General features: G+C 38.3%; 1 protein-coding gene across 3 annotated transcripts in view; it reads right to left on the reverse strand.

Moving 5' to 3' along the window:
• The window catches only part of NELL2 (neural EGFL like 2), a 145,240-nt gene that overhangs the window by 5,983 nt on the left and 116,616 nt on the right, over positions 1–22,641 (reverse strand). For all 3 annotated transcript variants that reach the window (XM_085219879.1, XM_085219875.1, XM_085219870.1), the window contains 3 exons: positions 12,617–12,757; positions 1,135–1,328; positions 43–219 (listed from right to left, as the gene is read on the reverse strand). In XM_085219879.1, the coding sequence (XP_085076005.1) occupies positions 43–219; positions 1,135–1,328; positions 12,617–12,757 (512 nt within the window). The remainder of the gene's footprint in view (positions 1–42; positions 220–1,134; positions 1,329–12,616; positions 12,758–22,641) is intronic.

Below are 22,641 nucleotides of genomic sequence, written 5' to 3' on the forward strand. Positions count from 1 at the left end.
TTTTTTTCCTCCTGCTTATTCCTCTGTAATCAAGAGACTTACCAAGCAGCGACACTGCTGACAGTTTTGTATCCAAGAGTCACCACTGTTGTAGGAAAGCTCCCCACTTTGATGTAAACATTGACTACTGAGCCTTGGGTCACATTCAGGACAGCAAAATAGGTCAACAGTGGGATTTTCACAGTCACAGACCATTCGCCGGCACATCACGTATCCACTCTGTTGTTGGAAGACAGATACAGAGTGATGGCAGAAATCTGTTTGACTCCTACAATTCTTGCACCAAAATTTGATTTGTTGGCATGATTATAAACCACTACCAGCTTGTGCATTTTTCCACTATACAATACCTTTGTTGAAATACAATTCAGAGAGTTAGAAACCACAAAACACTCAGTAACGACCACAAAGTTCCCCTGTTGTCTTATATAAATCCTTCATACAATCAACTTTCAGACGATTCTAGCCTAAGGTGGTGAAACTCAAGCATGTCATTACCAAGGGTCAAACATTAATGGGTTGCATAAAGTTATATCATTTTTATATGGGCATGGCTTGAGTCATCTGCTAAACTTCTAGATCAGTTCCCTCTCTTTTATAATTATTCATGTAAAGATGATGATAGTGAGAAATTAAATTCATGCCAGTGAAAACTGAATTTCTGAAATGCTCAGGATTTTTTAGCAGTGTATTGGCTCTTCAATCTTCATTTGCATTTAGCTTGTGGGCTTCCTACAACAAACATCTGAGAAAGCTAAGCAGAGGCAGCACTGACCTCTATTTATAGCCATCTGCTGAAGATTCTGGTATCAGTCATCAACACCAGTATGTGCCTGGATAATTTCTTTGCAAGAAAATGCCATTACTCCCACCCAGAAAAGATAGGCAGCATCTCTGCTAAAAAAACAGTACTCTTCCCCTTCTGCCAGTATTATATGAGAAACTTCATGGAATCTCTGTTCATGCAGGTTGAAGGGAGAAGCTCTCCCCAAAGCCCTATAAAACTCCATTTCTGTGAAGCACCACACACAAATGAAAAGGCACGTAAGACAGGAATTTCACTTGAATCATATTATTTTTCCTGTCATCCCTTCCACCACTTTTGCAGAAGCAGCTGCTTTTATTTCAACTGACCTGGCATGAGCAGACAGAGCATCTGTCGTTCTCCAGCACCCAAATCTGACCATTGTGCTTGATTTTGTCTTCATGGATACAGTCTCCTGTGCAGTTCTTGCCATGTGGACATCGACAGTCATACCCACCATCCAAGTTAAAGCAAACAGTGTCATTGGCACAGCTATGCCTTCCAGTTGCACATTCATCAATGTCTGCAAAAACATGCCATGTAATACCTTTAGACCGCATTCAATTAACAAAAATGTTCCTGTGGCAGCCAATATAAATGATTCATGGTCATTAAAGCCTTTAGCTGAAAATTAATTTGCACTTCACCAGAACAGGAAAAAATAACTTAAAAGTTCACAAAAAATATTTTTAAAGTCACATCAACTCTAGAAACATCATATTTGGAGTCTTCCTATACATCTTCTCAAATGAAATACTGAGTAAGGTTGTTAGAATAAAGAAATCACAGAACAAAAAAAACATGCAGATCCCTAAAGAGCATTAGTTCGTGGCAACTATTCAATCAGATATTTTCAATAAAACAAGTAAAGCTGCAAAAACCTGTTTTCAAAACTTTTTGCAGGATCTGTCTAGCACATTTGAGTTCACTTGCTAAGAAGTTAATGTGAAAGGCGACATCTGACTTGTATGTCCATTTAGGTAAGAACTGCATCATTTATTAGAATGTACAAGCTAGAATGGTTTAATTATTCAAGTTGCAAAGACATCTATAGCCTTTCTGTCTAGCACAGAAAATAAAAAAATAGAAATGCCTCCAGTGAATAAAGATAATTGACTTCAAAACAAGCATATCACATAGACTTCAAGAGCACCTTTAAAGACTTAGTTCATCAGTGTACACTCAAAATTATTTTGCGTAGGCTAACTTGCAGCACAAACTGCCTTATATTTCAATAGTCTTTACAGAGCTTTTTCAGCTGTTCATCTGGAGGAAAACTATCTGGAAGAAAAAAAAAAAAAAAAGCTTTGAAAAGTTGTGAAGTAAAATGCCATATGTGATAAAATGTGGAAAAACTAGAAGATTAAAGATCTATGGCAATGAAAAGTATCAATTCAGTGAGTTTTACTCCATATAAAATTTCACAGCAGTCTGGCCCAGGCTCTTAATTAAAGTTCATTAAAAAGTAGTATTGTGATATTTAGCTGTCAAACAAACTAGCAAAAGACAAAATTAGCAATATGATCACTCATATTTCTTTCAACATCAGTACAGAAACTTAATAAAACACTCAACTTTGGGTTCAAGAATGGAAATGAAAGCTCCAGTTCACCTCAAGCATATTCAGATAAAGAAAAATATAACTCGCTTATTTCAATTCCATGTGTGGGTGAAGTCAAACAAAAGTAAACAAGTCACTAACATGAATATGAATTGAGATGAAAAACAGCAGGGAAAATATTAGAATTCTGTTGTATAAATAAGCAGCGTTGTGGGTTTCCTTTAAATACACTGTGTAATAACAGTGCATCTCAAAAAACTGTTTTGCAAAATTACTCAGGCTTCCGGGAAGGATGAGGAAAATCTCATTTGAGAAGAACTAAAAAGAAATGGATTGTTCCTCTCTGAAAGAATATCAGCAAGAGGGGATGTACATAACAACAACAAAAAAATAATGAATACACAGAGAAAACATATTGAGAGCTTTTGTTCTCTATATAATTGAATGGGCAAGAAAGGGGACAGTAGATGAAAGAGGAAGACAACAAATTCAAGTCTGATAAAAGGAAATCGTTTTTCTATACCATGTATAAACAAACTATGAAATTCATTGCCACAGAATGTTGTTAAAAGGAAAACAAAAAGGTTACAAAACTAGTGACAATATTTAAATTAACAATGCTAGCAGATTTTGGAAATTATATTCCATTTATTCCGTTTATGGTGACCTCGTTTACATATCAAATTTACCCAGAATAAGCAAACCATCTCGGTTCTCCACATCTTCTACCTCACTCTCTTTTGATTTTTATGGAGTTGGATGTTGTCTCAGTAGGGCAGAAGACAGCCAGGATTGTGAACCCAATTGAGTGTGGTTGTGTGTATATGGAAAGGATCTGAAAAGCTGAAATGTCCCAGGTACTCAGACAGGGAAACCCATCCTTACTAACAGCAATGATACAGAATAAGCTGAAAAGATAGTTGGGTGGAGGCTGTGCATTCTCCAGAATGTTTTTAGACAAGTGGCTAAAAAGAATGCTTTAAGTGATGCTGGTCTATGCAGAGCAGAAGGATAGAAGAATTGTCCTTTTCTTCCTCTTTTTTTTTTTCTCTTAAATCCTTACAATTTGGCAATTGAAAATTAACATTTTCATAAGTACATTTCTATGTACTCATTCTAACTGGTTTTAAGGTATTCAGTGAAGAGAACAAACACAGATCCCATTTAAATGTCATGATTAACAGTGGGATTCTCTTAATCACCAAAGCCCCTTTTAATAAATTACTTTCAGACTCCTGTGTTCATTTGCTTAAAACACTCTTTTGTACAAAGCTTTCACAATGCAGTTGTCATAGATAAATAATATCACTGCCCAGCAAGCTGTACCTTAACTGAAAGCAGCCATATTTAGTGAGCTACTTGGAGCAAATTCAGCTGCCATGTAAATAAAAATAGTTCCTTTTAAACAACAAATGCTGACCCTACAAACACTGTATCTGCATTTGGCACTTACGTCCAAGATCCTTTCACAATCTGGCCATGGTAAGAGATTATTTTTTGCACCATTGTCTCAAAGCTTGCTGAGGAACACTGATGGACATGTCCTGGGCAAAGGTTGAAAAATCCTGTGTCTGAGGGACACAGATGGACAAGTCCAGGCAAGTCCCCGTCAAAGTTGGCAAAATCTTTTGACTGAAGATTTGCAGGCCAGGGGAAACGAGAGAGAGAGAGAGATAAGGCAGGCCGGGAAGCAGTCCTTTGTGTGGGCTTATCTTGAGGAAGATGGCCTTCTCAGGGGGTACTGCACATGACTCTTACTCAAGTACCCAGGAATGCCACATTGGCAGAACAAGGATAAAAAAGGGACCAACAACCATGAGGATAGGTGTTTGATGCTTCACGACATGATGACTGCTTGCTGATGGATTAACTCCGCCTTCCCCCTCCCCTCTTTCCCTTATGCCTTTTTTTTTTTTTTTAATTTTCCTCACCTCTGCGTGGTCACTTATGCATCAATTTCAAGCAACCTTTGAGTTACCTGGTGGTATATGAATCCTTCTTTGTTTTTGGCTCAAAGCTTGCTTTCTGAGGCATTTCTAGCATCTGACTTATCTTGGAGATGAGAGGTGAGTGTTGCTGTGTGGCAATCAGCATCACTGTGTGGACAATTTTACATCTAAAAGCATTTCTCTGTAGCTGTTTGCATTTGGAAGAGAGTGTTCAGGACTGTTTACTGGCAGAAGATCTGGCCTGTGACTCCAGCTTGCTATGGGAGACTGGGGGATGATACCACTGTATCCTGTGAAGGCAAGATATAAGTTGGTGCCTCGTGCTCCCTCTTATCTGCTGGCAAGGCCCGGAAGACGAGAACAAAAGGAGTTCCTGCTGAGATACAAAAGCCAGAAGCTTCCACTCCAAAAGCAGCAGACTCAGCCACTTTGGACTTATAAATAAGTTTGTATTGCCATTGGGAAGTATCACTGTTGTCACAATTGTCACCCTTGTCAGTGTCGTCATCAACTGAAAAATAACACCCAATGACTCACCACTACTGAAGATCAATGACTGAACTACGAACCACGCTGGACCAATGATGGTGATTATCTCCCTCTTGCTTCCTACAAAGACTCCCTGCTTTTATTTCCTGTTTTCTCTATCGCCCATCTTCCCTTCCCTATCTCCCTAAGCGACTAGGATTTGTAATAAACTGGTCAGACCAACATTTGACCCATTGTGTCTTAATCTCGCCATTGGATATACATGTATCAAAGAACCTCCTCTCCCTCCTATAAATTGGAGCAGGACACCCATGAGGAAAAGGTTTATGAGGATCATTTTTCAACACGGAAATGGTAAGTGCACTGCTACGGTAAACAATTGACTCTGATATTAAACAGAGCTCATACAACACTGAACATTTATGAAAAATCCCAGAGTTGTGGGGTTTTTTTTCAGCTGTTTGATTCATGAAAATGAATGTTTGGATACTACCATTTAAATACCCCAGGTCATAGCGAAAGCTATTTCAGTTTTGATTGTAACCTAATCAAGAACAGCAATATGTTTACAGTGCAGCAAGAGAGACACAAACCTGCATGCATGAAATTCTCATCTGCTTTATTTACCTACATTTAACTTCAGTCATTATCTGCAAACGCGCACAAAACATCCATACCAAGTAAAACATTTTTCAGCTTTTTTAATCTGAATTGACAGTGGATGGTGAGTGATGCTACTGACATTTTATTTACAGCAATAACCAACTTTCCAAATCCACAGCCATATGAACAGGGTACACTGGCTCTTGCCAGTCTGAAAAGGGTAGCAAAAGAACTACAGATTGCTTGGTTTTCTGCAAACCAGCTATAGAGTATGCTATTATCTGTCTTATATTGTGCTGGTGTTTCTTTGAGATTGTTGTTTGTTTTATTTTTGAAGAAACATACAACTCACTTCAGGCTATTTACAACACACTGCTTAGGAATCCAGCAGCTTGTTTGCTACAGCATTAGAAAATTTACTCTCAAAAGACTTGGAGGTTTGACTTAGAACAGAAAACGAAAAATATAACTAGCTATCCAGTGCTGAATTGAGGACTAGATCTAATTTGCAGCAGCACTGATCTGGAACATTTTTAGGGGTTTCCCTGAGTACAGCTTAATACGACAAAAGACTATAGTGGGTGGAGAAGTAATGATAAATGTAGGTTGCTCTGAAAGTAATGCCTCCTATTTATTTCCATGGAAACTGCAGAAGATACAAAGAGTATAAAGACGCTATTTGATAAATCAAATTCTCAGCTACAAAACACAGTTTTTTAAACATATTTGTCACTGTTAGCTATGCATTTTGGCCTGCGATGAACACGAGCCTGCATCCCATCCTCATAAAAATCTGTACCAGAGGAGGTGACTCAATGTCCCTGTCACCCACTGTAGGAGTGCACCATCCATTGCCTCACTATGCACACATCCACTGTTTGATCTCCATAAACATTCAGCAAGTGTCGATGGATGGCAGTGGGTGCCATTTTTTTCCACATGGATGAATTCAATGACGCACCTTTGCTTTATCTTCACTCCTGTGTCAGATATCATTGCGTCAGACTGCCCCTCTGCTGCCTTCTGTAGCACAGCAACAAAATGTAATGGAATATTCAGGTTCAACGTCTCCTGCCATACCACCAACATCCGCCTCTGGTGGTGTGGGGCAACATAATAAGATGGAGGGTCTTACTTCTGGAGCAACTCTCCCACATTAAAGAAAGCTAAGAATTAATTGTGTCACAAGTAATTTGATGTCAAAACAGTTAAAATACTGGACTAAATTTATATAAAATGGTGACAGTACCTAGATTGACTAAACTCCATTTGTAATATCTGAGTGTGAGGGCAGAAAAGTCTATGAAAACAGAAATCTTGCCCCACGAGGCTGAGACCTATAGTTAACAGATTTACGGACATTGCTTGGAACAAAAAGTCATAGAATGTTGCAAGAAAAAAGCAGTATTTGATTTGGCCATGAGCAGTGCGCAGATTCTGATTCAAAATGTCAGTAACAAACAGCTACTCTGTATTGATGACCACAATATATGCAATTTCTTAAAGGAATTTAAAAAGCCATGTGAATTCTCCGTCATAGTGCTTAGTTTCAAAAGTGGACTCATATTAAAATGCAAAAGTTTAAAGATAAATTAAATCTTCATATGATAAAAAAGAAGACTTCTTAGAAATGTATATTATAGATTCAGGTTATACCATACTAAGGCTTCAAAGAGGAATATAGTTGATATAATGTACTACTTTAATTTGAAAACTTGCTGAGCTCTTTTGTATGATGCATACTCTGAAAGGAACTATCTTGCTTGGAAGAAAAGGGATCAGTCAGTCACAACTTTATAGTGGGTTAATTAGTAAGTAATAAATGGCAACAATAAATGGTCAAGTTGTCATAAACAAAGGGTGTCCCATGAAAGTTCTCAAAGAATGTGTGCCAGAACATGTGCTGCCTAATATACTTAAAAGTCATCTGGAGCTATGAGTGAACAGTGAGATGAAAAATGTTGTTGTTAATAAAGTTAATAAAGTAAAAAAAATTGTCAGTGAATTTCTTGATTTCTTGATAGTGATTGAGTAAGTGATAATAAGAAATTCAATTGATGAAATTGATTATAAGACACATGGGGAAGTATCCTTACAAAAGTCAAATCAATCTTTCATATCTATAATGGAAAGTGATCTTGAAGCTACTGCAGAAAATGGTGGCACAATACTCTTCTGGGCAAAAAGCAATCCAAATATAATACTGATAACAACAGATGAGAAAATGTGCAATAAACTCACAAGGAACAAGAACAAGGCAGTATTAGAAGAAAAAAGAAACTGTGTACTTTGCTAGGCAGTGACAAAGGGCTCAGAGACATGCTCTGATGTAACTGATGGAAAGCTGCAGCTTTTCCCCTTCGGATGAGCCCTCCAGACTTAAATGTGTGGCATTCACGTTAAGACAAAAAAAAAAAAAAAACAATTTCCCCAGACATATCTTCATGGCAAAATCTCTCTGATATCAGTTTCATGTACGTAAAGAGAAGATGAACATCTCGATCACTGAGACATACACTGTTGAAAGATGGGTTGGGATGGTGGGCAGTTTATTTGCTCCAAAAGAGACTCGGTTACTTCAGCTCTGAGAGGAAACAGCCTCCTCAGCAGGGTGATAGTACAAGGATACCCGGATACTTTTTGCTTAAGGCAAAAAGAACCTTCTGAGCAGAAGGTTTGGCTTCTCTCCTTGTCTATCTCAAATAAATTTATTAACTGATGCAACCATTCTTCAAAGAGCAAGAATTATGAATAATTTATTTGTAACTTCATGCAAGCCAGCTGTCAGAGAGCTTAGCAGATGTGGAAGATGAAGAACTGAGAATTCAGATGCCGGTTAAACCAGCTTCACAGAAATGTTGTTTCCTGATACAATAAACATGATCAATTCACTGTCTCATAAAATGTACTGGTCTTCTGTTTTATTAGTCCTCTAATAAAACTTCAGAAATTCTGCCAATTTCATACTCTGCCCACACTCCTGAATATTTAAACACATGTGTCTCCAGATCTGCATTCTCTCTGCTGATGATTGTGTTCCCAAAGCCAAAACTAAGCCTTAATGCTAGAGTTCTGTTTGAGGTGGAAGGAATGAAATTCTCCCTGTAGTTTTAATAGTCGATATTCTTTGACCGTGAAGAAAGACAAAAGGATTTTCTTGATTTGTGAGTTCTAGTAAGATTTCCTGCTGAAGTGATTCTTTATTTCCTGTCTCCTTATGAGCTTTCAATAACAAAGCTTCTGTTAAACATGACAAGCACTGTAGAAAAATCTAAGTGTGGTCTCTAAACTGACAGTGGTTTCTCAAACACAGATCTCAAGCATTAGTTAATATAGCAGAGGTACTGTGAGATGAATTCAGACATCTCAAAAGTCAGCAATTGCTCTGCCTTCCAAATTCAAGTGACCATTTTGGATTTTGTTCATTGCTGAAGAATAGAGAGCATCCTATTCCTGCAGTGTATGTCCATATCTCATTATTCTGTGTTGTGGAAAAAACTGCCCATGGGGAGACCCTCCATGCAGACAGGCAGTCTGTACTATTACACTGGAAATAGGATAGCAGTGGTATAAAGAACATAAGAAAACATTTCAAAACAGAAATCCTAATCTGCAGGTTTACATGCAGATAAATCCTTGCAACAAAAAATATGTTTTTTGAACTGGCTGGAACATTCCAAATCAATACTTTTCAATCCATTCATTTGCCCCTCTCTCATTTAAAGGATTTGATACCTGCTCAGAGTGAAGCTCCTACATTCTGTATAAACAGCTGGTACCTGCCAGATACTCTTGGCAAGTCCAATGGGAGCTCATTAATTAGGTGAGCTACTCTTCTGACATGGAATTATGCAAAATGTACAACAGCTGATGAGGTATAGCCTGCACTACTTCTGATACAAAACCAATACAGCCTCTCTAGCTGATCTTAGAAGCTTTTAGGCATTGCAGGTGACAAATTCAAAGGAATCAGGATCTTACACAGAACTGCAGCACAAATGTTAACTCGGCCTAAATGTACTTATTTTAGGATTTGGCCCTCAGTGGTTTCAGTTGTTGAATGCGGTGAAGCTTGAGGCTGCAATAACGACCATCTCTTTTATGAAATAGTACATGAGAGACAACTTTCAGATCATCAATATGACTGAGTAAATAAACTATAAAGAAAAGCTGCAGGGGGGTGAGGAGGAGGGCACTAGGTAATATACCATGCTGAATGCTATATTTACATATATATATAAAATTTAAGACTTCCCAAAACCATGCAATTCTCAAAGGCTAAGCGGCTAATCTTTCACTGCTTTTCTGGAAATAAGATAATATATAACATAATTATATTTCTAAAGGAAAAAGCACCAATGCTGCTAAGAGTCTGAAACCCTACATCTGCATTTCCCATCACTTCTCCCAGTAATTGGTATTGAGACTATAGATCTACCCAGGAGTATAACATGAAGTGAAACTAATAGCAAAGGAATTTCCTGGTCTTCTGTTGCCTGCAGGTACCAAATGAAATAGGATTATAAATTCCTGCATTCAAGTACAGCAGTAGTCAAAATACTCAGTATTCTAAGTAGTGCCAAGGATGCAGTGGTAGCCAAGCTTAATATATGTGCAAAATAGGCAATTCGGCAACAATTATTTCAGGCACTGATAAAGTCTAATGCTACCAAGGACTCCAACACCAGACAGAAATTTTTAGTAGCATGTCCTGTCTGGACCATTTCCTAAAGAAAGGTGCAGTCTGGGTATTATGCTAAAGTAAAGTTCTTAAGGAAATGCTCCTCTTCCTAACAGAAATGTTTCCATCTGAATCTTTCAAACTGGAGGCTTTACTGGTGGAAACACTGTGACTAACACCGATCACAGAACTCTGTGATCAAAACTCTGTACACAGAGTTCTGTACTACTACTGGCAAGCATCCAGGGAGCTCAGACAGACCCAGATTTGAGGCAGAACATATAGAACAATCAAGAAAGAAAATATTTGAGCCCACACTTCCTTGGCTTTAGAAGTTTTTCTCCAGAGAAAGAGGGAACTTTCTTCAAAGCAACTAAAATTCACTGAAGATAAGCCAAAGACAACAAGCCTATTATGCAGTGACTATAAACTCTGTATTGAAGTAGACTGCTTAGAAAGCAAAATCAACAAGCTCTCAAAGAATATCTCCTAATACGCACGAGGCTTAAATTCTTTGTTCCACTAAGAAAGTAAGGTGAGACCAGTTCCTCTTCTGCAAGTCTGCACTGTTCCATCTATAATTCTCCAAGCTGTGGTATTTGCATGAACCAGAAGGTCACAGAGGACACTGGGCCTGGACGCAGCAATAAACTCATACAGCTGAAGGCAGCAAGTGGAGAACCAAGGTTTGAAAGTTGAGATTAGTACAGCCAGGAGGATATTCCTGTGTTACAGAGTGTCAGAAAGGTCGTCCACCAATCACTGAGTCTAATCAGCTCTAACACAGGGGATACTGGAGAAGTGACACAAGAAATTGCCAGACTGTAGAAGAATCTCATAGTGGAAAGATCTGACAAGGGAGAAAGCAATTGCTTTCACACTACCGTACTCTGCTACTGAAAGCTCACTTTCCAAACTGTAATAAATTTAAGGCTACTTCTCCAAGTTTTATCTTCTGTTTAAGACACAGTGTCACAGCCTTCAATCCTATAAAAGTAAAAACATGCTAAATATTTGTCCCTTCCACATACATGTAGCACTCTGCAGTTATTCTTTCTTGGCTTTTCCTTTGAGTAGAAATTGTTGCTTAATTGTTGCTTGTTCATGCATATCTTAACAGAGGTACTACTAAAAACTTCATATTTTCTGCTTCATTCTTTAGTTCCTATTTCTTGAGATGACACATGCCACACCACCATGTTCAGTCCACAGGACAGAGTTCATATTGATGTTAAGATAAAGCTTGGGAACTTTATCTTATTGAGAACTTTCCCATAAATGCCTGGCTACAACACTCCCGTGCCACAAGTGACAGAAGAGTGATGTTGTGATCAGAGGGATCACAACTTCTCCAGAAGTCCGTGTACTTTTCTGTCTTAACACCTGGCCAGCTAACACTGACATTTAGTTAGTTCTTGACAAAGAAAGTTGGACTTACGAAAGCAGTGGCTGACTGAAATTGCTGATTCCTCCTGGGAATAAAGACTTTCAGCTGAGGTGAAAATGTGTTGAAATAAAGTATTGAAGATGGGGATACTGAAAAGGTCATTCTCACTGCTTGAGAACTGTATGTGTGTCTGCCTTAGTGAAATTAATTCAATTCTTTCCCTTTGGGACTGATGCAGCCCACCAGTGTGAGTTTAAACAGTAAGATGGCAAAACTTATACTGAGCACTGAATATTTAGGCATTCACAGCCACAAGGTAGAAAGACTCCCAATTTTGCCCTAAGTAGTCCGTGGCAAAACAGACTGGTTTGGTCTCTTATTTAAGAAAAGCAGCTTTTAAAAGCGGAAGAACTTTTCATACTAAGAAATCCACGTGTGAAAATAGCTGTGTACTAATCTGCTGTTCTTTCCAGCATTGTTCATAAACAAAGGAAACCTTCCCATCTGCTTGCCCCTGTTGACCTTTCATTCCCTATACCCCGTATCTTGCCCCATCTCCAAGTCCACTGCGCTTCCCATTTTATAAGGTTTTTCTTCAAATTGCACTCCACACAGGAGAAACACCCCAGTATTGACTGAATTGTGGGTAAGGATGTCAGGGTCACAAAAACATCCTTGGTAGCAGGAGGTGTCTTCATCATACGCTATTTCAGTGTACAAGGAGTGAAGCAGGAGAACTGAGGTCTGGATTAGTGCTCATTTCTGTCTCAGAATCTGACATACAAACAGATCACCCTGGAGTGATAGATTATAATGCATGCTATCAGCCCATGGGAAATCACTAATGCATAGAAGCAGATGTAGGGTCCATGAGACTGTTCTAAGCACTGTGCCTGAATATATATTATCTTAGCAAGTCATAGAAATAGCCACTAATTCTCCACCTAGTGTTAGGAATATTCTTTTTTTTTTTTTTTTTTTTTACTTTTACTTACAATGCTTGTTTTGACTACGATTTCTTTGGGTCAAGGTTTAACTGTCATTGATATAGTACCTATGACAACATTTGTCCACAATAGCTGGAGATACCAGACACCACTGTAATGTAAGTCATAACATCTCACCCTTCTTAGATACTGACCTTCACAGGATTCTCCATTAGGTGAAAACATCCCATTGTCATGGTAGCCATCCCTGCACTCACAGTGGTACCACCCTGGCAGATTGATGCAATTAGCACGGCTGTCACACTGCACAAAGCCATCGGAGCATTCATCAATGTCTGGTTCAAAAGAAAAACAGAAAAGAAGAAAATTCACACAGAGGACATTGCTATATTCATCTGATGGAAGAACAACTTCTCTGGTGTTTCATGGAAGTATTCTGATTATAGCCACTTAGATTTCTAGAGTTATTTGTTACAGCATTGTGAATCATTCCCACAGAAGGTTTTGGCTAATAAAGTTGGCCCTGCTGGCTGGAGTTCTGCTAATCCCAATTTAATGTTTATATATTAGCAACTCATTTCATTGCAATATATGCTCAGTAATACATCATTTGTGTAAACTGTCCACAGTATGAAGAAAGGAAGATAAGAAGAACCCTTTTGCTGAGTACAGGCTGCCTGATAAAACTTATTTCCAGCACCATATCAAAACATTAAATCTTTACTGCCGTCCTTGCTCATGTTCCCAGTGTCACTACTGTTAAGTCAGCAGGATTTCCCACTAGCTTAAACCAGCACTGCTGACACTCAGCATTGTTGACTGCAGTCTTCACTCTCACTGTCAAAGAGAGCAGCTGGGATTCTAAACCAAGGCTTAGATGTTGAAGGTGAAACGTGACACTTTCTTCTCCACCCAGTAACTCCTTTGGGATGCTCATTTCTTAAAGAAAAACTTATAGTGATTAAACTTTATAGTAACGATCCACAGTGGAATGGATGTCTGGACACACTTGCAAGATCCAAAATCCATCATAGGCTGGCACCCTTCAGACACCTGAATTCACGTATTTAGTAAAGTAGAGAACTTTGTCAGATTTTCATTTCCAACATCTTCAGTTAAGCAGTAAGTCATATTAAGGAACAGGTCTCAGAATTAATTAACAGTTAGAGAATTTCAGAGTATTTAATCAAACAGGGATAAAAATGTGACCTTCATTATCAGATTTAACATATTATCACTGTGTTTTATGCAAAATCTCCTTGAACAGCAAGTTGACTGAGAGGTGCCTACAAAACAGACACAGAGGGAGACAAAACACACACACACTTCCTTCAGAAACAAGAAGTTCTGTGCATTTGAGTATTGAAGAAACCTTCAATATACTTACCATGCTGGCCAAGTGAAGATTCAGCCAGGAATCTTCAAAAAAACTGAGAATTAAAATGACAATTTGAGTTTAGACTCAAACTCTTAAGAGTACCTCAGCAGTTGACCTAGTGTCCTCTGGGATGAAACTGCAGAAGAGAGATGTAATGTGACCACTGAGATACAGGTAAATGTACCAAAATGCTGCTCACAGTCCCTCTTAGCTTGCACTTATGGCATCTGTTACTTTCAAAATACAAAGTATAAAATGGATGAGAAAAATTAATCAAGAGCTTCAATAAGGGCCCAAATCTCTTGTTAAGAATACAACTGTACGTGACAAAGATATAGTCACTCTACTCTCCTATGAAATCTATCTAAAAATACAGGTGTTTTTGTTGCTGTTGCTGTTTGTTTCACTGTTTGCTTTTTTTAAAGGCATCCAAAACACTTCATGCCACATCTGAAAGAAAGGAAGTTGTTGAATATTGTGGGGGATGCCTACATAACCGTAAGGTATCGCTCAGACATCCATCTTTGTTGGTAAGTTACATTTTTCTTACATATGCCAGGAAAGTAGGCACAATATGCCCTGGGTATTTTATTCACATGCTAAATAACCTCTGATACAGTTTTTCTTATTGAAAGGCCGGGACAGTCATCTCCTTGGAGTAACCTCACAGCCATAATATGAGCATGTTGATTTTTAAAGCTCTATAGTTACTCGAGGAAATTCCATTAGGAATTTCTGTTATTGCATCAGCCTGATTTTCTGTCACCTGCCTTTCTGACCAGATGCCCCTTGTGTACGTCACCAGTATTTATGAGAATGAATATGACCAGCACCCCTACCGGAATACTGCACTAGGCACGTATTTTTGCTGCTATGTGTGCCACAAATTAAGTCCTAATCTCTATTGGTTTAAAACACAAGATTTTCAACTCCACTGTGAAGTGCAGGATAATCACGTAAGTAGTCCTGCTGCAGGACTGAGCAATACCAAATCCCTGCAACCTTTAGCTGCTCTGGTGCCTCTCCCTAACTCAGTATAAGCTCTAGTCTTTTTCTTGTGAGCAATGGGGGCCAGCGGGACTTCAAGAGGGTTACAGAGATTAGAGGGAGATCAATGGAAATTATGTTGCTGTAGAGAGAAGAGGTTGGTTTGCAGTTTGTGCTTTATCCTCTGGTATTCACTCACATGCCCACAAATGGCTTAAGAGAAGGAAGGGAAGGGAAGGGAAGGGAAGGGAAGGGAAGGGAAGGGAAGGGAAGGGAAGGGAAGGGAAGGGAAGGGAAGGGAAGGGAAGGGAAGGGAAGGGAAGGGAAGGGAAGGGAAGGGAAGGGAAGGGAAGGGAAGGGAAGGGAAGGGAAGGGAAGGGAAGGGAAGGGAAGGGAAGGGAAAAGATTTCTTTCTAGAAGATCACTTACCATGGGTAATACACAGTCTGGGAGGAACTTGCCCAGGAGGACAGACTGTAAGTTAACCTAAAGGTCTGGAATCGTCTGCTTAGCACAATATAACTTGCTGGGGGTGGTTCGAGCCACAAGCCCCAAAGAATCAATGAAGCACATGACTGCTTTTTAATGTTATTCAATAACACACATTAAGACAATGGATAGCATGTGTCTTCCTCTGCCTCCAGACTTCCTCTGGAAAGTGGAATTTATTGGTAGTGAGGTGGAGGATAGGGTATTATTCAGAGTAAAGTAACAGATATGAATTTAAGAAAAGCTATGTTCCTCTCTTCAGAACAATTTATTTCTGAATCTCTACATTTTATAATTGTGAGCACAGTATAGCAGGCACAGACTGAACATATTCTGCTGTTCTCGCTTACTGATTATTCAGAAAAATAAGCCTTGAATGTCATGCCAGTATTGGTAAACTGACAAGAAAGGTAGCTTTTCTGTATTTATTTGTGAACTAGCTGACAAACTCATATCACAAGAAATATTACTTGAGATGAAATGCTTTTACAGATGCCAATAAACAAAGAAATATGCTCTTCTAGTTTTGTTACAGCTGCATGCAAAGTGGAGTGGAGTTATGTGGGAATGCCTACCATAAATAGCATCAGTGGAAGCACATCGTCAGTCTGTAAGAAACATCAGATTGTTCTCAGTTTGTTTGCCTAAACCATTCAATTGGAACCATTTCTGCACCAGTAGTGAATAATTCACTATTCCTTACATGGTATCACAGCAAACATAGTCAATCAAAAACAACTTCACTACTAAATTCTTAGGAAAATATGGCATATATTGTAGGTTTCAGAACATAGATGTTCCTCACATACAAAATTTCATGCTAAGTATCCCAACTTACATTCTTTAGTTTAGCATTAGTTCTAGCAGAGACTTTCTCTGTAATGGGACAAAACTCAGGTAACATCACAACTGTGTTAAACAAATAATTGCAGCAGAAACTTATTTTGCAGTGCCAAAGCACTGATTTCATGGAAAATTTTCTTGACATTTGGATAAAAGGATTTCTATTTTCAAATGGGCATAGCATAGCTCAGGAAGTGCTGTAGAAGTATCTACAACTGAAATGATCTTATTAGTATGGAAAAAGCAGCCAGAATTGATTTTTTTTTCTGTCCTCTGATGAAACATTCTCTGATGAATCATCTTGCAGCTGCTCAGTCAGAGGTGTGAGCTGACAACAGAACAAAAACTGATTGAAGTTTTGCTTGGCCAGTGGCTATGGTATATCAGTGGGCTATATGGAACACTAACCACACTAATGAAGTTCTATTTGATGCTGTACTAGAAAGGCATAAAAACGAAACACTGCTCTATTGAAGGAAGTTACTGAAAGGGCTATTTTCACTTCTGAAAAAAATTAAGATTTTTAAGTGCAAGAAGAGGAGGTATGTGCTTTTTTTCATTAGGAGGTAGTGGCATTTGTAAGTAGATGGACAAAAGTCTTATTCTGCGTTTGCAAGTTCTCCTCTTCAGCTAGCTATAAGAAGCTGGTAAGAAGCTGGGGGGGGAGTTGAAGAAGGAAAGCTATCTCCATTCAGGAGCTAAAAGAGAGTCTCATTTGTCTTATGTTCCAGAGCAAATGGTCTAATCCCTGCCCTTAATTTATGGAAGAACTGCCACAGATTATCACAGAGGCAGTATTTTCTCTGTTTTTCAAATAAGCAGCACAATTGCACATGAAAAATCTGCCACCCCACTCATGTGAGGAACCAGGTTTGGAACAGAAAGCAGTACCAAGCTGGTTTGTGGATGGAACCTTTGTGCCAGGCAGGAGGGCAGCTGTGCAGCAGCACCCGCTGCACTGTGTTCCCCTCCAGGGCACTGCATGGCAGGAGGTTTATGCTTCCAGCTCTTGAAGCACTGTCTTGAGAGCACAGGTGTGATTCACAGAATACCAGGAACACGAGGACCCCTCTCTACCTGATGTAACTCATGAATGCACTCAAAGAAATACCACACACACCACACTGCCACCAAACAGGGTAACTTGTTATTGCACGCTTACGTTGCACGCGATTTGGTTTTCAAAGATTCTGTTTTTCTCCAGTGCATTTTTCTTAAGCTTAAATCAGTCAGCCTCGTTATTTCCATATTTTGCTACTCATTTTTCAACTGGAAAAAAACTCTCTTGCACCTTTTTGCAAACTAAATACTCACTTTAATACAATAGATACAGTGACACATTTTGAAAGTAACTAAGTGCTGTATACACTTAGTTCCCCTGGACATGAAAAAATGCTCTTCCAAATCACATTCTTTATACTTCATAATCACTCATTTCCTGAACTGTAGCATCAGTTTCAGCTATTACACCCTTGCTCTTGGGGAGACTGAGAAAACCCTGCTCCCTGAAGAGCAAAATAAGATCATTAGCACATTATTCACTGGTACAGTAGGAAAAAAAGGAAAGCTAGCAGTCTGATGAATATTATTAGAGAATTTCTGTATAATAAGAGCTTTTGAAGATGGAAAGTGGTATAAAATTGCCAATTTGAAAGCTAGCAATACTCTTTCATCCAGCAATTGGACCAAGCTCTCTAATGTGGTCAAGCTGCACTCAACAAAGAGCCATGGTGTGGTGGGAGATGGGGTATGGCTATACCATTTTACGTTACTCATTTCAAAACTGAAATATTAATCACCAAATCCTCCTCTCAGAAAAGCCTACATGCCACCATTAAACACTAAGTTAGAGAGACATAGCGGTTTAGTCTAAAAATCCTTTCTTTCACAAACTGCTTTAGCCAGGTCAATACAAACAAAAAAAAACAGCCTTCCGCCATTAAGAAGGAAACATCATATATTCAAAGCTGTGGATATTTAGAATTTAGTTTTCTATTTATCATGGAAGTTTTTCTGGGACAGTACACACATGGCACTCAGCTGAGACTGCCAATTAATAGACTCTCAGTTGCAGTAATCTCTCCCAATGCTAATTGGGTTATTATCACTGGATATATTTATAAGGATTAATGAGCAGCCAGCAACTTCTGTAACATTCAGTCACTACAGTCTTACGCTAAACTTGAGATCTCATTTCAAAGGCAACAGCTTTTCCATCCTAATAACCTCCAGAGCCACCTGCATCCCAGTCCCACAAATAAAATGCGTATACACTGAAAGAAAAATCCTGCCAGAAGCATATTACCAAAGAATTTGCTTAGGGTACTAATAAGATGTTGAAAAAGATAAGTCCTCGGTGTTTTTTTTCCTGGGTACATGTGGATGAGTCAGACTCTGATATGCTTTTGCATTTGTCAATGCATTTTCAAGGATGTTATGTCTGACTTTAGTACAAAAGAACATGCCCCAGCTATTCAAACTCATGCTCAGATAACAGAATGCCCAGTAGGATTAAGATGTCTGGGTTATCTGATCTTAGTAAATATGCATGCAAGGGGGAAAAGGCCTTACTGAGTAGGACAAAATAAAAGTTCACTGTGCTGCATAATGTATCTGCTGTCAAAACTGAGCAGCTTTGAGAAGGATTCATTATCTCTACAGTAAGTTCTAGAGTCCCATATTGAAAAAGAGATAAGCGTTTGTGTTGGTTTTCATGTTATAGCAGATTTCTAATGTGAAGATAGTTGGGAAGACTCTGCTGTTTAATCAGACCTCTGAGCTGAGATCTTATGGAGAAAAGAGATCCCAGTGGAGAACTAAAACAGCTTAAAACTAGTTCAATATACCAGAGCTATCTTCTCTTGTTAAAATATCAGCTTTGGGGATTTCCATCCCACTACATTCCGATATACTGCATGCATATACATATTACATGGAAGAATTCTTTTTTTTTTTTTTTTAACAAAAGCAACAAAACAATACAGAAGCTTATGCTGCTGTAATAGTCCAGAAAGATATCAGCTACACCATAATCCAAAGTAATTTAGAATGCCCTTTAAATATGTTTTGTAAAGTCCGATCGTCATCTTTCTTCTAACACTGCTGCTGATCCCCAAAGGAGTTCTTTCTTCCTTCATTAATGGGTGTTCTAGAGCCTGCTTGTGCTTACAATCTTGCTTTGATTTTTTCAGCTTCCAGGAATTCATTAAATGTACGTTATAATATCTTAAGTACTAGTATATGCTTTGCATTGTATGAACCCTCACGTCAGAGTTCCCATTAAACTATGGAAAGCTCATAGCACGGAGTTACAATTTTAACCTCAGAATACCATCATTCCATGAGTAAAAGGACTTGATACAGCATTAGAAACATCAGTTATCTGAGGTAAAGCCTTCAGAGAACTGTGAAGACCCTGGACTTTCCTCTTCCTGCTGTGAATTAGGTGGTGCAGGAAAAAAGGTATTTTGAATGCCTTTGGAGTCACCACTCTTATGTCTATGTCTCTACACTGCTCAAACTCTTGCAGAAATTCTGTCTGAGTCACTTTAACACCATACTTTGCCACAAAGGGCAGGAAACTAGAGTTGGGGTTAGAATTACCACATTAAAAACTACTCCAACAAGTTACCAGTGCTGCAGATATATTCTTCACTACATATTTCTAACTGTTATGATGCATCAAAAAATATAGTTAAAACAGGGTTTTTAAAATGTTTTCTTTTTTTCTTTCTTTTTTTTTTTTTAATTCTCGCAAGAGCGTGATTGCATTTTTTAAAGTACCGTGTCCATGGAAAACTAATTTAGTTCCATTAATGAAAAGGAAGCAAAATGTGATTGAGGATGTAATACGGAATTATAGTTCATTAATTCTTCAAGTATGTAATTTTCCAGACTCCCGATCCCCCATTGATTTCTGCACACCCCCATATGTCCTGCTAAATGCCAGCAAAAAGAAATTCAATTGTGTTGTTATTTTATGTGTGGCAGTGGCGGTGCTCCAAAATTAGATAGAAACATTATGAAAGGGAATTTTCCACTGGCTGCTTCACCATGCAGCCCTGTTAACAATTCTTTGTTGTCAAAAATTGATCAATCACAGGCCCCACAGATAACTGAGATTATGACAGATACTCATTTAACATCCAATATCATCAAAAGATGTGACATTTGTAGCAAACGAAGATGATAATTCAGAACACCTAATTAGCCATGATGAACTAGGTGCATGCATGAATAGTTTAAAAAGAGAATGTATTTTTCTATGAGATTCTGAGAAACCAATTGTGTAATCCCCATTAGAAAGTCAGGGTAACTGAGAGGTGTGGGTTTCCTGCTCTTAGACATTGATGGTAATGTGAGGTTGCTTTCACTTTGTCCATAATTCTCACAACAGCACCTTAACTGTAATAAACACTTCTATTTCCCTGTTTGCCCTTTCTTGAAAAAGTAACTGTTTCCTTCAAGATAGAAAAAGCACTTCTGTACCTTGACATACAATGACAAAGCTACTTTAGATGCATACTAATATTTGGAGGTGCTGCAGCTCTTTTTGCAAATGTTAGGAACTGGACTAACACACTCATGCTACTCCCTAAACATGTTGGTTTCTGGATACTAAAGGGCTAGATTAATTTGTCCCAAGAAAGATCTATTTTAGCCAGATGTTCTCTCTTTCTTAAAGGTGGGAAGGAAGTCTCCGCAGGCACTGTGAAGATCTTGTGTTTTCTTAGTCATAATGGTGAGTTGTAAGAACTCATTCTATATGTTTGAACGAAGGATTCAACCAGCATGTTCTCAGCTTTGTTTGGGTTCAGCTCTGGTATGAATTACAGTAATTTTCCAATGATCCAGTTCAGTTCAACACAAAATTTTGGCTAGGGCTTGATCTGACACCCTGATCTGAAATTGGTCTTCTGCTGGGTCTTCTACCCTTTAGAACGGTTCATAATTTTAAAACATTATTCCTTCATCTCCTTGCCAGTGACTTGTTAACATGATTCACAGTTCACATACTCATGACCACTAATTTACATTGCTGCTCATGCAGCATCAAATCAAGTAGAAAGCGTACACAACTGCTGAACCACAGCAGAGATGAAAAAAAAAAAAAAAAAAAGCTTTTTCTTTGCTTGGGCTATACACATATCATTGCAATATGTCTGCAGAGATTGCACACTCCCTCATGCTGACAGCAAGAGGAAGGGCTCCAGAAGGGTATAGTGCAATGACTGGCACTGTAATAGATTTTAATTCCACTAATAGTTAAACGTCTCGTAATTCATAAAAGAGGGACCCTACAGTGAATTATGAAGGCTATCTCCATTTCCCTTGTATAACAGAAGAACATTCTATTATAATGCTGCCCAGCTGAACTATTCATATTCTATTTATAGATCACTGTATTTTAAGAACCTAATTGAAATTTTAGGTTTCATATTTTGTAAGGAAAGTTCTTTCCTGCAGAAGTAGTGGCTAAGTAGTGGATACATTTTGATGTTTTTAATAAAGAACAAAACTTCCTGTCTCCTCAAATCTTTTTTTGTAGCACTTTTTTTTCCCAAGTCTCTCAATTTTTTAAGCTGCTACAGACAGGATTGTAGTGTTTCAAGAGGCTAAAGAAAATATAAATATAAGTATTCATATTTGGCTCTAGAAGAGAAAAAAGAAACATCTTTTGTTATTTAAAACTGACAGGGACTCTGAGGCATGAAAGAAATTATATACACCCAAGAAAGTGTGTCAAGCAAGGAAGATGAAGGAAGAAAAAGATACAGAAGGAAAAAACAGCAAAGCATCTTAGACTACAAAACAGAAAGAGTGAGGTAAGTAGGGTTCATTCCTCAATCCAGAATGTTCACTGAACCCAATATGAGCATTTCATTTAATTTCTGTGAAAGAGGTACTCTGTGAATGAATCTAAGCAAAAATGTGAAACAAAGAAAAGCTTTCCAACCTTCTAAAGTCACCAGCCAATGCCTCACTGTTTGTTTTTGAGCTGATTTTTCATAACCAAGACAAAAATCAGCTGGTAAATGGGACCAGGGTGACTTTCCTTCCTGACACAGCAGTCAAATAAAATATCTCTCATTTGCAGAACAAGCTCGCTGCAGATCTCATTTGTTTATTCTCACAAACAACTTTTTAACCTTTTTTTTCCTGCAATTTAATGAGCTAGCAATTTTAGAATATGTCCTTTTTGAAAGCCAAAAAAAAAAAAAATTATATTCTCCAGTTCTGTGAATTGGCTGCACTCCCTCTTTTTAAAAATACAATGAAAAAAAAAAAAAAAAAGCCCATCTTCTCTCAGATGTTGACATATTTGAGTAAAGGAGCAGAAATGAGATGACCTATGTCTTATCCAAACATCTGCCATTGCCTTTTTATGCAAGCTTTGTCACCTATTCAACTTTCCCACGTGTCTTGACTTCCACCTCTGTAAAATGGGGAGAAAGCACTCGTACCAGCTCTCTGCTTTTTCTTGTACAGGGAATGATATTTGGGGAACAGCCCCACACCAGG

The sequence above is a fragment of the Meleagris gallopavo genome, chromosome 1 (assembly GCF_905368555.1).
Source record: "Meleagris gallopavo chromosome 1, MGAL_WU_HG_1.1, whole genome shotgun sequence".
Taxonomy (NCBI): domain Eukaryota; kingdom Metazoa; phylum Chordata; class Aves; order Galliformes; family Phasianidae; genus Meleagris; species Meleagris gallopavo.